Source organism: Scyliorhinus torazame, chromosome 2 (genome assembly GCF_047496885.1).
Source record: "Scyliorhinus torazame isolate Kashiwa2021f chromosome 2, sScyTor2.1, whole genome shotgun sequence".
Lineage (NCBI taxonomy): Eukaryota > Metazoa > Chordata > Chondrichthyes > Carcharhiniformes > Scyliorhinidae > Scyliorhinus > Scyliorhinus torazame.
Window position 1 is genome coordinate 111,437,335 of NC_092708.1, and position 16,679 is coordinate 111,454,013.

General features: G+C 50.0%; 1 protein-coding gene across 1 annotated transcript in view; it reads right to left on the reverse strand.

The window, feature by feature from the left end:
- LOC140407786 (ropporin-1-like) overlaps positions 1-16,679 on the reverse strand; it is a 170,205-nt gene that overhangs the window by 84,837 nt on the left and 68,689 nt on the right. Inside the window, exon 3 of the mRNA XM_072495049.1 lies at positions 11,464-11,587. Coding sequence (XP_072351150.1) covers positions 11,464-11,587 — 124 coding nt within the window. The remainder of the gene's footprint in view (positions 1-11,463; positions 11,588-16,679) is intronic.

Sequence of the window (16,679 nt, forward strand, 5' to 3'; positions counted from 1 at the left end):
GCTCCCGCTGAAACATAGATTGAGTTTCCCTACAGCTTAACAAGGGATCTAGTACTCTGCAAGGGACACGGGAAAGACAATTGTTCCCACCCAGTGTTCCCGTGCAGCAGGCTATGACAGATGGTTAATTTCTCTTTTTCCAATTTTTCTTAAATGTTGTCTCTAAATATATACTTGTTAATTTTAAGATAGAATGGAATCTGTTAATGTTGTAATCCTGTCATAATGAAGCGCTTGCTCCAATTGTACGTGAAAGCAGCTGTTACTTAATGAGGAAAGGTTAGGGAATTATTCTTAAATATACTTAAGAACTGGTTTCCACCTGTGTGGAGGAGGTAAAAGGAGTATGTGCCTGTGTTCTGCAGGTTATGTGAATAAACCTATGTCAAGGAAAGACTGGCTCCAGATTCCTCCTTTGTTCTGTAAATGAGCAGTGAATTATAATATTGTCTTCGCTGTAACATTCTGACCTCGGTAGAATCTTGAATAGGAGCCAGACTAATGCTCCTGGTCTGCAGTGAATGGCTGTCTGGCTGCAGCCAGTGCCTGGAGAGCTCTTGCAACATTGCCTCAGAGGACATTGTAGACTCTCTGGTGGAAGAATAGGTATGTTTGGTCCGCTTTCGGCCATGATAGCTCCTTCTGTTCCTCTTCTAAGTCATCCATCATGATCAGCAATAATAGACTACCAAATGGGTAAGCAATTTATTGCTCTTATGAATATTATCAGAAATCTAACAATGGCATGTCTGTCATAAACTGACTGGCCAGGCAGATAAAAATCACTAGAAACAATTCACTCCCTGCTGGGGTGAGACTTCACAGCTGCACTGTCTGTCTTATGGCCTCCAAGGTTGAGTTTCATGTGATAACCATAAGTCATGTCATTACTAGGGCCTTTTATGACACTGATTTACAGCTTGCAGTGGGATTAGCCCATGACAATGTTTCAAATTCACAATAAAGTTCAAGAGGAACCCTCGCCATGAAAACACACATTTATCAACTTTGGTGAAGAAAATGGTAGAGCAGTCAAGAAATCTATGGAAGAGAAGACTTCATATTACTGAGTAAGTTGCTGAATTTTTACAAATTAATGAATGGGGCTGGATTCTCCATTCCTGAGACTAAGAACGCGATACTCCAGAAAAATTTCCAAGTGCTGTAGCAAGCGGGAATTACCGCCTGTTTCCCGGCGCTCAGCCCAGCGAGGCCAGCAACACAATTCAACGTTATTGGTCCACTTAACGAGGCCTCAGGGGATTCTCACCCGAATGCCGGCTCGCCAGCTGTTTCGCTGGCACCGCGCTTGCCAGCCCCCGCTAACAGGGTCGAGCAACACTTAGGCTGCACTTGCTCAGCTAACCCCAGCCAGCTCGTAACAATGGCACCGAGAAGACAGGCCCCAAGATTCAGGGATGTTAGCCTGGGGAGGCCCCTGGACGCGGTGGAGACCAGGAGGGATGTCCTGTTCCCCCAAGGGTCCTGGAGGGTGAGCCACACAGGGTGGCGGCAGCAGTCAGCTCGGGCAGTGTGACCAGGAGAACTGGCCTTCAGTGTCGGAAGAAGGTCAACGACCTACACCGGGCAGCCAGAGTGAGTAGACACCAACGTCCGACCCCCCAAACCCCCAAGGGAGCATACCCCCAGGCAACCTCAACCCTCTCTCCATTCCCCTCCCCCTCCAACCCTCCCCCCACCCCAACCCTCCCTTCACACAGGGCACAGCTGTCATTCCCCACCCTCCACCAACGTTGATACACACACCACCGTGCAAAATGTTAGTGGTCAGGCTTCTGGGGCACAATCTGGTGAGCACCACACTGCTGCTGATGTACATCTAGTGGAGGCAGGAACCCTCAGGCAAGACAGCAGTCGGAGATCTGCTGGATTCCTGGACTCAGCTGGGCCCCAGCCTGATGCTGATCCCCTGGCACAGAGTTTCCCGGAGCTGATGGAGACATTGTGTCCAGGATGCGCAGAGGGAGATGTCAGCTTTACTCCGGCAGATCCATAGCCGATGGCGCTGGCAATGAGTGGCACCGAGGCCAACACTGCTAGGGTGGCCACTGCAGTGGAGAACCTGGTGCATGACGTCGGCACCATGAGTGAAGGTGCCCAAGGCGTCGCACAGCCGGTGACAGCCATGGCTGAGGGTCTCGGCAGTATGTCTGCTGCACTGGGGGATGGCACCCAGCACCAGGCCGACCTTGATGGGCGAGGTAAGCAGCTGGCTGCCCTCACCTCAGATTTGCATCCTGGGGAAACACCAAGACGTAATGGTAGATCTAGAAGGGCCAAGCACGGTGAGCATCACTGAGGGCACTGCGGTAGGGGGGAGGAGTTAGGTAGGGGATGGGGACGCACTATCGGGAATAGGGTATTGTACAGCACATTAAACAATTCTTTGCAAAAACATTATGATGCCTCTGTCACTTTCTTCCACAATGCGTGCTGACTCCAGGACCCTTTACCTGTCTCTCCAGACAACTCCTCCTCACGGTGGCACCAACACATTCTCAGGCCGTGGCCGTCTCCTGGGAGCTGTGTCCCATTCCCTGGGTGTTCAGATGTTAGCTGCTGCGTGTGTGGTGTTGACCTCCACACAGTGTCCAGGCATCAAGGTTTGACTGGAATGCTAGGCATTGACTCCCACATGCTACATGGCCCGCCTACCCACGGGAACCCACCTGGCCCGCCTACTCAAGGGAACCCACCTGGCATATGTCAAGTGCTGAATTAACCACAATTACCAATTCCCTATTTGTGAAAGCCTTCAGCCGCGCAGTCAGAAGCCTCAGCAGTCGGTGTGGATTATGGGTGATCGGTTGGGCAGACAAGCAGGGGCAGGGGTTGCCGCGGCATGGGCCTAGGATCCATGAGATGGCATGGTGGTACCTTGAGCGATTGACCCCCCAGTTGTCCACCCCTGCGGAGGGTCCCCCTATCCCCGTCGAGCACAGGGGTGGCAAAGCCAGCACCCCCAGCCTCTTTGCCTGTGCACAAAGATTGTTACTCCACTCCTCGGCTCACCACAGAAGCCCTTCTGTCAGGTTCACGTTTCAAAAAAGAAGTACCAATCGCGCCAGCATGAGCACTTGCTGGGGAAGCAGTTGGATGACAAGTGGCTCTCATTAATTGTATGGAAATGGGCCTTAAGTGGTGATAATTGATTTCTCGTCACGCGATGGCGAGATTCCGAATTTGCCTATGGGAGCAGGCTGGTTGCATTGCAAGCTGTTTGGCACCTGGCGCGGTTCCTGTTTCTGGCCTCTCCCACTTTTTTCCGGACACGTTACACTTGAACGCGAGTGTAACGAGGCCAGAATATCGCGCCCAATGTGTTGATGCCTGGGCAGGGTTCGTGGACTTTAAAATAGTAAAACTGGTACCGAACCTGGACCGATTCAGCAACAGTGGAGGGGCTGGCACCAGCGCCATGTGGAACTCAATCGATTCCAATGAAAAGCAGTGCGGGATTCACCGGGTCCGTGATTGACACTCAGGAGGCTGACAAGCTGCAGCAGTATTTACACACGTCACTCCCCAAACACACTCATCTCAGCCAACAAGATGGCACTGGTTGTGCTGGACCTTGCCATACAGCTGATGGGTCAGCTGGGGCCAGAGCCCACCAAGGGGGTGGCCTGGGGGACACACCTATACGACCCATGGTCCAAAGTTCACAGGGGGCAGTCAGCGGCATGTGTAGCTGCATGGCTGCCTTTCCGGCTGTAGCACTGGCGCTCAGTGCCCTTCCACCCTGATCCCACAGCCCACCTCCTGCCCCCCCCTCCCTGCTACTCTGGCCAGCCCTGGCAGAAGCCCCCGGCGGGCGGCACAACTGTCAACAAACTATGGCAATATTGGACATTTTCCGTACTCCCTCTCTCTCCGTCAGCAGCCACAATGCCGGTTTCACAATTTTCAAAAGCACAGCTGAACTGCGCATTGGGAACTCGGCCCATTGGAGGAGGAGAATCGTGGAGGCCCTGGAGAATACCGGGTCGGGCCCGCTAATGATATGCATACGATGTTTATTGTACGTGCGTTATGGACTGCACTGACGCCACTGTCAAGCTGACGGAGAATTGCGATTTGGCTTTAAATCGCTGCCCACCGCGAACCTATTCTCCGCCCAGTCGCGTTTCCTGATTTTGATGCCAGCCAATGAAAAATCTCGCCTATGGTGTGTGCCATTAATGTGTTATTCTAGTGACGTGACCTCCCACCAATTTTTGGCACATTATTAGCCAATGCAGCACAGGCACAAACAGTTACTGATATACAGCCAAGTCCCCAATGTTTATCCATGAAGTTAAGGAGAAAGCAAGTCAACCAGCAACTGCTCCTGCTCTTGAAATTTTGCATTATAAGCTCTGAGTTTGGGCTTCAGGAATTCAAATCGCATGAAGTGTACCACCAATATACAGTCATGTGACTCTGCCATGATGCAATGTACCACCAGGCTGCTATTTCTAATCAGTTCAATAAAAACCCTCGCTGAGTTCACAATAATGAAGACTGCTGTCCTTATACGTGAAACATGGTGGAAGTGGAGAAAAAATAGATGTTTGAATGCTAGAGAGGCCCTCCAGTATGGTGCTGAAAGGGTCGCCCGCATCGTGGTGGCCTGCTGCGTCCTCTACAACATCACGCAGCAGAGGGCAATGTGCTGGAGGAGAAGGATGAACACCAGTCCTCCTCTGATGAGGAGGATGAATGGAAGGGCGTGGGTGGGCAGTCATGGGGCCCAGACGGGCACGGGAGGCCACACAACAGATGCAGCAGGGCTTGGGTTCGGGGAAGGGTTCACCAGCTGGGTCAGGCTGCTATATAGAGCCCCGGTGGTGAGTGTGGCTACGAATCGGCGGAGGTCGGAGTACTTTCGGCTGTCCCGGAGGACGAGGCAGGGGTGCCCCCTGTCCCCCTTGTTGTTTGCACTGGCAATTGAGCCTCTGGCCATGGCACTAAGGAAGTCCAGGAAATGGAGGGGACTGGTCTGGGGGGACGAGGAACACCGGGTGTCATTGTATGCTGACGACCTGTTGCTGTATGTGGCAGATCCAGTGGAGGGGATGGCGGAGGTCATGCGGAACCAAAGGGAGTTTGGGGACTTTTCGGGGGTATAAACTCAACGTAGGAAAAAGTGAGCTCTTTGTGGTGCATTCAGGGGACCAGGGAAGGGGGATAGACGAGCTACCGCTGAAGAGAGCAGAAAGGAGCTTTCGGTACCTAGGGATCCAAGTAGCTAGGAGTTGGGGGGCCCTGCACAATCTCAATTTGACGCCGTTGGTGGAGCAGAGGGAGGGGGATTTTAAAAGATGGGATATGCTGCCACTCTCACTAGCGGATAGGGTGCAGTCGGTCAAAATGACGGTCCTCCCGAAGTTTCTCATTGTGTTCCAGTGCCTCCCCATTATGATCCCCAAGGCCTTTTTCAAACGGGTAGGTAGGAGCATCATGGGTTTCGTGTGGGCGAATAAGACCCCGAGGGTGAAGAGAGTGTTTCTGGAGCATTGCAGGGACAGGGAGGGGCTGGCGCTGCCGAATTTGTGCGGCTACTTTTGGGCAGCGAATGTGGCGATGATCCGTAAGTGGGTAATGGAGGGAGAGGGGGTAGCGTGGAAGAGGTCAGAGATGGCATCCTGTGTGGGCACGAGCCTGAGGGCGCTGGCGACGGCACTGCTGCCGCTCTCGCCGACAAGGTACACAACGGGTCCGGTGGTGGCGGCGGCGTTGAAGATCTGGGGGCAGTGGAGGCGACACAGGGGTGAGGTGGGAGCCTCGGTTTGGTCCCCGATTCGGGAAAATCATTGGTTCGTCCCAGGAAGGATGGATGGGGGGATTTGGACTGGCATCGGGCAGGGATTGGAAGAATGGGGGAACCTGTTCATAGATGGGACGTTTGCGAGCCTAGGGGCGCTGGAGGAGAAGTTTGGGTTACCCCCGGGAAACGCTTTCAGGTACATGCAGGTTTGTGAGGCGGCAGGTGAGGGAATTCCCGCTGCTCCCGGCACAGGGGATTCAGGACGGGGTGATTTCGGGTGTATGGGTTGGAGAAGGCAAGGTTTCGGCGATTTACCAGGAGCTGAAGGACGAGGAGAAGGCCTCGGTGGAGGAGTTACAGGGCAAGTGGGAGGAGGAGCTTGGGGAGGAGATAGATGAGGGTCTGTGGGCTGATGCCCTGAGTAGGGTTAATTCTTCCTCCTCTTGCGCCAGGCTCAGTCTAATACAGATCAAAGTTACTCACAGAGCGCATATGACAGGGGCGAGGTTGAGTAGGTTCTTTGGGGTGGAGGACCGATGTGGGAGGTGCTCGGGAAACCCGGCAAATCACGTCCATATGTTCTGGTCGTGCCCGGCACTGGATGGATTTTGGAGGGGTTTCGCGAGGACTATGTCCAAGGTGGTGAAAGTCCAGGTCGTGCCGAGCTGGGGGTTGGCATTATTTGGGGTAACGGATGGGCCGGGAGTGCAGGAGGCGAAAGAGGCCGATATTCTGGCCTTTGCGTCCCTGGTATCCCGGCAGAGGATTTTGCTATTATGGAAAGATGCAAAGCCCCCTAGCGTGGAAGCCTGGATCAATGACATGGCAGGTTTCATCAAGCTGGAGAGGATAAAGTTTGCCTTGCGAGGGTCTGTGCAGGGGTTCCTCAGGCGGTAGCAACCGTTCCTAGACTATCTCGCGGAGCGTTAGGAGGAGGTCAGCAGCAGCAGCAACCCAGGGGAGGGGGGGGGGTCTCTGTTGGGGGGGGGAGTTTGTGTGGGTGGGGGGGGGGCTTCCCTATTGGTGCTTTTGAATGTCATATGGGGGGTTATTGTATATGGGGGAAACCCAATGTATAATTTTTGTATAATTTCTGATTGTTGTGTTCATGTCTCTTTTTGTTGGGGGGGGGGGGTTTGTTGAAAATCTGTTGAAAAATTTGAATAAATATATTTTTTTAAAAAACAGATGCAGCAGGGCCAATGCGCACATGAGGCTCTGACCGCCTCCAGGTTCACCGATACGTGCCCTGGTTCACCGACTGGGGGCGGGATACTCGCCAGGGCCATGGAAACGATAGGCACCACTTCCTGTTCCTGCAGGTGGTTGGACTCCTCCATCTGTGCCGGCAGGTGCTGGATGCTCGCCTACAACCCCTCATGTAGTCCTTGGCTCTGCGACTGCATCTCCACTATTGATGGGACTTTGTGTTCTCGAAGGCCGAAACCCGGCTTGACGCAGCTCATCCGTGGGGTCAGCCCTCCCATCGACTGCCCCCGCCCCCTCGGGAGTTCCTATCTCCACCTGATTTACCAGAGCAGCTGTGTGGTATGCACCAAAGGGTATCCCAGGAGCCTCTCCACTAAAGTGTCCAACCAAGGTGCGTGTTCCTGGGATGGTGGAGGGTGTTGGAGATAGCTGTGATGGGAAATCTGTGTCAACATTGGAATCGAGCTTCAGGGTGTCCAGGGTTTCAGGCAGATGGGTCAATTCCGTATTGGTATCATCATCACTGCTCGGCACACGGGGGGGTTATGGATGTGTGGGGCGGGGGTTCATGCCAGGGGCACCATGCTGCCTAATCACCCTGACTGCCCTGATGAGGTCATGCAGTTTTTACCTGCATTGCAGGCATGTCTGGATGGTGTTGCTCATGGCGCTCACCTTCTCTGCCATCTGCGCCCAGGCACAGTGAATGGTGGCAGCTGGCAGCCTCCTTCCCGGGCCGGGGTACAATTTCATCCGCCGCTCCTCCATCGCGTACAAGAGGGTCCACAGCTCGCATTGGTGAACCTCGGGGCTCCTCTCCTCACTGCCATCTTGTTGGCTGGGATGGTGTGTGTAGGGAGTGAAGTGTGTATATGCGGCTGCAGCTTGTCAGTCTCCTGAGTGTCAATCGCAAATCTGGCGAACCCCACACCGTTTCTCATTGGAATCGATTGTGTTCCACGTGGTGCCAGTGCTAGCTCCTTAACAGTCGTTGAATCGTCCAGGTGCAACGCCAGTTTTGCAGTCATGGAACTCCATGAATCCTGCCCCGGCATCAACACTTAGTCTCTGGAACGGAGAAACCCGGCAAGTGCCACTTTTGAGCTTATTTTCAAAGCCATTTTGAATAAAGGTGGGTAGGGCAAGGACTTGGTCGCATGTACTTCACCCTTGCCAAAAGTCAGCTGATTCAACTTTTAAGATTTTCTCCACCTCTTCTTGCTCTGCCACACTAAAATTAGACACACTAAGACCTTGCAGTACACAAAGAGCAGAGATATGGGTCAGTGGCTTGAAAGTAAGTTTGGGTCTTTGTTTGGTCTTGTGGGGGTGGGGGGAGGGGGCTGGTGGCGATGAGTTTCGATATGCAGCAGTGTTTAGGCAGCATTCCTTTACAGGTTAATCCTTGTGAGGGATTGAACCAACCAACAGCGATCACATGACCAAGATGTTGGAGGAACTCAGAAAGAATGTTTTCATCGCCTGCAGCAGCCAGGCTTGATTTTGTCTCATGTTGTCCAGTTCCACTGCAGTGATGGGTTCAGGGCATGGTCTGAAATTGTAATGTCTTCAAAATGCTATTTACTCAGTCTTTATTTGTTTTTTCATTTTCTTCTCCAGGATGCCTTTCCCATATAGAGAGGATGGGTCGCGACCTTGTTGGCATTTATAAGTGACTGGCTTGGTGTTAGTGGTTGCTGGGTTGCTCCAATATGGCGCAGGAGCCTCCAGCATTTCTAGCTGGAATGGGAAAAGTTCAAGTTTCCGGTGGTCTCTTCCCATCTTGCTTGGCAGGCAGAAACTAAGGACTCCATCAAGTGATCAGTTATATCTGGGTCACCAGTTTCCTTATAGTGTTGAAGGAGAGAAGCACATTCCTCTTTGAGGCAGGAAGTGTACCCCTCTGTGAGAGTGTGTCAATTAAAAGATGAGAAACTAACTCTATAGAAAGCAATAGATGTGTGTTGAAATGTAAAAGTTATGAAATGCCAGCCAGAACATATGTATGGCAGAGCAGACCAGGAGCTCCATTATGCTGCGAAACAGTCCGAGCAAAAAGAATGGAATAATCACAAAGGGCAGGATGCAAATACTGCGGTGGACAGCATGCACAGGAAAAGAAGCATTGCCCAACATAGGGCAAGCAGTGTTTTAATTGCAAGAAGCAAAACCATTTGCACAAATGTGCTTGGCCAGAAAATAAACAAAACAAGTCTATACACTGGCCACTGGAGATATAACGGCAGACAAGTCTGATGAAGAACTATACACAATACAACAGGTTGGTTCAGTCAAGTGTATAGGAGACAAATGGTTTGTGACTGTTACAATAATGACCACAGATCTAGCAAAGAAGAAACATCGGAGGGACACTGGTGCTTCATTCAACATTCACAGATCTATGTGAAGCGGCTCAGCATGGTGATCTGTGAGTGAAGCCCTTGAAAGTTATACTGAGGCTATATGGTGCACAAGGCTTATACTGAGAGGATAAATTAGTCTGACACCAATTGCAATGACAAGAAGGAGGATCTCAAGTTCCAGATTATAGATGGGGTACAATGGTCACTCATCTCAACTGGAGCAAGACTGAAGCTTGGGCTGGTAACCCTGAATGTGCCAACAGAGAAAGGGCAACAAAAGACTCCAGAATGAGAGACTGAAGACCCCAGAGAGGGAGACAATATTCAAGTAAACTGCAAGATGGTTGCCGCCCACGTCAATGCAATGAAATGCACGAACCAAAGGTAAATGAAGCAGTTCTACAGGAAACAGTTCTGTCCAGAGACTAATAACACACTACAGGCAAACAACTCTTCCAATAGCAAAGAGGCTATTGAAACCAAAAGTAGTAATAAATGTTAGCGAAAAGATCAAGATGAAACGACAGAATGCCTAATTTCATTTCAACAAGAAGCCAAACCGTTACCAGAGCTGAACATCGGAGAGGTAGGAAGGGTGTAAACCTTCAATGCTGTCAATAGGAGTCAGCACACATGGAAAATTGGTACAGATGTAGAGAAATTGTTACCTCAATTCTATGCAAAGTGAACGACCAAATATACCAGCACAACTGCAGGCATATCCGAAAACTAGCGAAGCTGGTCCTTCACAGCAATCGACTGGTCAGGAAAAGGGATCCCAACAGCTATACTGAGTACAGAACTATTGTCAATCCCAGAGGCCCACGAGCCCCTAGCAACCACAATGGAACAACAGCAACAGTCAATAAGGCAACAACAGACACAGGTATAATACTCTCCAGGCAAGGAAAATCATCCAGCCAATGTCAAAGCGCATGCATTCCATTAAAGGACCTGTATAGTTTAAAGACTAAGACTGGAATTTTACAGCACCTCCCACCACCACGGGGGCTTTCTACTGTGGAAGCAGCTTGTGTGGCATTTAGCTTGCCTAGGCAGGGGTTGAGAATCCCACCCTATTTGTGCAATGCATGTGCAGAGACTGATTAGTAGAACAAACAGTTGGCAATGTATGAGAACAGTGTGTGTGTATAGTGGGTAACTTGGATAACTCAGTCACACAGAAACATGCGCGCTAATATCTTATTCTTCACTAGGAAAAGGGGTATTTGTATTTTTTTCATGTATGAAGGGAATGCTTGGGTTTTCAAAATGCAAATCATACTAAGTGTACTACCAGTGGACTAGTGCCTTGCCAAAGTCATATGATTCTGCCATGTGGCAAGCTGCCTAAAAGGCTGCCATTTCTAATCAATTCAATAAAGACTCTCACTGCGTGCACACTTGTGAACACTGTTGGTCTTTTACATGAAACATACACCAGGCTTTTGAAATACAAGTCGTGTAATAAACCAAAGGCAATCATTCGGTGGCTGAGCTGCAATTTGGTGACTTGTATGAGATTGGGATTACTTTGAGCCCTCAAAATTACCATTAGGTGTGTAGGTCTTCCTGATTGCTTTTGTATCTATTTATGAATCATGGGGTGAAACAGGTAACCCCCAAGATCTTTTTAAAGCTTTTATAGTCACAGCAACAACCTTTAACTGAATATATATTTCACATATCCACAGCCTGCAAGAATAAATTCCTTCTCATTCAAAACATTTTTCTTAAATTTGTATGCATGTTTTTTATTACAGTGTTTAAATACTACTTTAGACAATGCTTTAATTAAATAACTTGACACTATACATAGAATATTGTATTGGATTTTGAGTGCTAACGTAACAGAAATGTTCACTTATTGGGTATTTAGCTGAGTGAAACTTTACAATATCTTTTACCAAAGATAATATTAGTACACATTACATATGCCAAATATTATAATAATTCAATACAACTGACTCAAATAGAAATAATGTAAAATAGAAAGAACATTTTAATATATCAACAAAACAATCAAAATATGATTATTTTTTGTAAGCAAGATAGACTTTAAGATAGCATGTTTACAATTAACAGATACATAATTTTAAAAGAAAAACTATGCTTTCTTACTTGTGCATGTAAGGCCCGTAATAAACCAGGTGTAAGTGTTGGTTTGCAGGGGGGCAGGGATGACGATCTTTCGTCCCTTGATCTTCCTGGACGGTATCCTCCATTTGACAGATTTCGAAAGTAACTACAGAAAGAACATTTAGAACAATACTCTCCACAAAATCAATCAAAAGACTTCATTATGTATACTTTTTTATTTGGTAGATTAAAAAAAATGAAGCTATTTTCTATTCAAACTAAAGTTAATTATCATTTTCAGTTAAAAAATAAGAAACATATGGGCTGGGATTCTCCATCTCTGAGACTAAGTGTTGACACCAACACAGAATTTGTGGACTTCCACGACAGAACAACTGGTGCCACACCTGGACCGATTTCACTACTGCTAAGGGGCTAGCACAGGCACCATGTGGAACATGATTGATTCTAATGAGAAATGGTGCCAGGTACGCCAGGTTCGCGATTCACACTCAAAGGTTGACAAGCTGCAGCATCAAAAATACACTTCACTCCCCACACACACCATCTCGGCCAACAAGATGGCAGTGAAGAGAGCAGCCCTGAGGTTTACTGATGCCGAGCTGGAGACCCTCTTGTACGCGGTAGAGGAGCGGCGGATGATCTTGTAGCTTGGCCCGGGAAGGAGGCTACCAGCTGCCGCCGTTCGCTGTGTCTGGGCGCAGGTGGCAGAGGCCGTGAACGCCGTGGGCAATACCATCCGGTTGGGCCCGCAGTGCCGGGAAAAACTGCAAAACCTCAGGGCAGCCAGGGTGAGTAGGCAGCAATGTGCCCCTGGTACTAACCCGCTTCCCACACACCTGTAACCCGACACTCTCCCCACCAGGAAGGCGGTTGAACCTCCGCCCTGCCCCACATGCGGGTACTCATACTGGCCACCATGGCCAGGTGCCCTGGCCACTGAAGCCCACCCCCGGGCTGCATGCATAGGACTGCTTAACACTGTCATTTTCTGTTGTTTCCCCCCCTCGCCCCGCCTCCATGGAGAAGGCTGCACACAACTGCTGGGAGTGAGAGACAACAGGAGAGGGACCGCCGGATCTGCAGCCCCTCACTGTGGCCGAACAGAGGGCCCTGGACATGGTAGGAGGCCCAGAGGAACGGGAGGTCACCGACATGGAGCTCAGCCGCAGGCGAGGAAGTGAGACTCTGCTTAGTTGCTGTTACCCATGACACATGTGCCAAGCCCCACGCTCACTCCAAAACCATCCTACCCCCACATCACCCCCACCCCCATTCCCACCCACATGCCCACCCCTACTCCGGCCCGGCACCCGGTCTAATCATGCGTCTTGTCTTGTGTCTTGCAGTACCTGCTGATGATGGGGCGGGTCCATCTGGAGTTCCCCACCCCAAGCCACTGCCACAGCCGGAGCCCTCCATGAGCTGAGCAGTGACGCTGAGAGCATCTTTGACACCAGCCTTCTGCCCAAGACTCAGGACACCAGAGCTCGTGTCGGAGGATGAAGCAGGTGACCGGGCACAGCTGTCTCCAACACCCTCCATCATCCCAGAGATACTCACCTCAGTTGGGCACTTTAGTGAAGAGGCTCCTGGGAAACTACCTGGTGCCCACCACACAGCTGACCCGGTACAGTAGGTGGAGGTAGGAGCACCCAGGGGGCGAATGGTCGGAGAGCAGGCCGATCCCAGGGACTAGCTGCCGTCCAGACGGGTACAGGGATTCTGGAACATACAGTCCCATAGTGGAGATGCAGTCGCAGAGCCAGGGACTACATGAGGGGTTGTCGGCAAGCATTCTGCAGGTGCAGTTGGAGGAATCCAACCACTTTCAGGAGCAAGAGGTGGTGCTGACAATGTGTGCCACCCAGGTCAACACTGCACAGGTGGCGTCCATGGTGGAGACATAGGGGACGACAGTTTCGGCTATGGCTCAGCTTGTCCAAGGCCTGGAGCATTCTGTGCAGGCTCTGACCGAGGCTCAGGACAGGGTTGCCACCTCACAGGTGACCATGTCCCAGAGCCACCTGGAAATCGCAGCGGCGCTTCTGAGCATGAACCAGTCACAGCAGGCCAGGGGTGGGAACGGCAGCGGCATTGACCAGGCGCTGACCAACGTGGCACAGACACAGAGGGAGGTGGCCCAGTCCCAGGGGGAGATGGCGCAGTCACTGGCTGATGTGACACAACCCCAGAAGGTGGTGGCACAGTCCAAGACGGAGATGGTCCACTCCCTGTGCTCCATGGCCCCGAGAGTGGCTTCAATGGGCAGGGCACCCAGCCATGGCGGCCGGTATCATAAAATCATAGAATTAACAGTGCAGAAAGAGGCCATTCAGCCCATCGAGTCTGCACCAGCTGTTGGAAAGAGCACCCTAGCCAAGGTCAAGCCCTCACCCTATCCCCACAACCCAGCAACCCCACCCACCACTAAGGGCAATTTATCACGGCCAATCCACCTAACCTGCACACCTTTGGACTGTGGGAGGAAACCGGAGCACCCGGAGGAAACCCACGCACACACGGGGAGGACGTGCAGACTCCGCACAGACAGTGACCCAAGCCGAAATCGGGTGCCGGCATGTGGTGCAGGGTGGGGTTTCAGCTGCCAGCAGGGTGGGCAGTTGTGGGGTTACAGGTGTGTGGGGTTCTTACAATGCTGCCTACTCATCCTGGCCGTCCTGAGGAGATTGTGCAATTTTTCATGGCACTGCTGATCGGTTCAGATGGTGTTGCCCACGGTGCTGATCAATTCTGCCACCTGTGCCCAGGCCGGGCGAGCGGCGGTGGCTAGCAGCCTCCACCCACCACAGGGTACAGGGTGGCCCACCTCTAATCCATGGCGTCCAGCAGGGTCCTGAGTTCTGTGTCAGTGAATCTTGGGCCCGCGCGTCTTGCTGCCATCTTGTTGGCTGGGATTGTGTGTGTGAGGAGTGAAGTGTGTGTATGTGGCTGCAGTTTGCCAGCCTCCTTCCTGAGTGTCAATCTTGAACCCAGCGAATCCAGTACCGTTTCTCATTGGAATTGATTGTGTTCCATGTGGCGCCGGTGCTAGCACCTTAATCCAAACGTTGAATTGATCCCGGTGTGGTGCCAGTTTTGTTGTGGGACTCCACGAATCCTGCCCTGATGCCAACACTTAGTCTCAGGAGAATCCGACCCCAGGTTTACACGGATTTCAATGAGATTGAAAGATTCACCTAAAAGTTGGATGAGCACTTAAAGGAAATAACCTTGCAGGTCTACTGGGATAGAGTGGCAAAATTGCTCCACAGAGAGCCAAATGGGCTTGATGGGCAAATAGCCTGCTTTGTGCTATCAATGATCCTAAGATTCTGTGACAAATCAGAGGGTGGCATCATAGGTTATTCACATTGTTTAAGACTGATGTTCAATCCATGCATGTCAGCGGCATGCATATAGTGAAAGCCATGCAACTGTTATACGTTTTAGTTACCGTTGTATTAAAAGTCAAAAGTCCTGTTCCTTTTCACCAAACACCATTTATTTCACTTCCACAGCCTCTGCACAAAACTCTAACAACATCACCTGACAGAGGCCACTTGAAGCCCCTTTACATATCAGTGTCAATTAATGGATACATAACATAAATGAGACAACTAATTGCAATGTCTCTTAACCCATTACTTAACAGTCTCCCTTTCCTTGGAGAAAAAAAAAAATTAGGTGAAAACAAAATTTCAAGAAACTCAAAAACACACACATGATTTCCCCCCCTTTCTTTTTGTTTGGACGAGAAAGAAAAAAAAAACAGTCACAGAAACAAGCGCCCTTCATTAACAATATCCAAAAGTTTCTGTGAACTCGCCCCACTTTTCGTAAAACAGTCTGACAGTTGATGGCTCCTGTCGACCCATTAAATTTTTGTTCTTTCCCCTCTGTCCAACATCTGCTTCAAACTTGCGATGTCTATCCGTAACCTCGTTTCATTGACACTTTTTGTAGAGTGCACATTTTCCCACAGGGATTTATTGTCAATGTGACAGTCAATAGGTATATTACCCAAATCCCCTAATCCCAAAATTTCTGTCAATATCATACTTATATAAAAGGCCATATCTTCCGCCTCTACAAAGCTTAACGTCTCAGAAGCCAAAGTGCTTTCGACCACTTTCCTTATTTTCTTTGTTTCCCACACAAGAGGACAACATTTACCATTGTTCCCCAAGAGGAAAATTATAAAACCTCCTGTGCTTGATTTGCATAGGATGCATCACTATAAACTATGAATTTCAAGTGCCTACGGTCGGTCACCTAAAACCGGGAACCTCAAAACATGCTCCTGCATTTTTAGTTTGGCCAAACGCTTTATTTGCTCTTATTATGTCTTCCACTTGGTGATCATTCATTTTTGTACTCAACTCTAAGACATCAAAACTCACGCCCGGTCTAGTCTGTCTACCTAACCAATTCAGTTGCCCAATTAAACTTTGCAGTTGCTCTTTTTCCATCTTTGAAACCTTGCATCCTTTTGTGAAAACCCGGCCAACCCGGCCACGACTAATTGCTATTGGGCTGATGCTTTCCAAATAAGATTGCTGATGTAAAGTTGCCCCTAACTTAGTCTGTCCAATTTCCAGTCCAATATATTTAAATGCACCGGATGGCTTTGTGAAGGGTAGGTCATGCCTCACAAACCTTATTGAGTTCTTTGAGAAGGTGACTGAACAGGTAGATGAGGGTAGAGCAGTTGATGTGGTGTATATGGATTTCAGCAAAGCGTTTGATAAGGTTCCCCACGGTAGGCTATTGCAGAAAATACGGAGGCTGGGGATTGAGGGTGATTTAGAGATGTGGATCAGAAATTGGCTAGCTGAAAGAAGACAGAGGGTGGTGGTTGATGGTAAACGTTCAGAATGGAGTACAGTCACAAGTGGAGTACCACAAGGATCTGTTCTGGGGCCGTTGCTGTTTGTCATTTTTATCAATGACCTAGAGGAAGGCGCAGAAGGGTGGGTGAGTAAATTTGCAGACGATACTAAAGTCGGTGGTGTTGTCGATAGTGTGGAAGGATGTAGCAGGTTACAGAGGGATATAGATAAGCTGCAGAGCTGGGCTGAGAGATGGCAAATGGAGTTTAATGTAGAGAAGTGTGAGGTGATTCACTTTGGAAGGAATAACAGGAATGCGGAATATTTGGCTAATGGTAAAGTTCTTGAAAGTGTGGATGAGCAGAGGGATCTAGGTGTCCATGTACATAGATCCCTGAAAGTTGC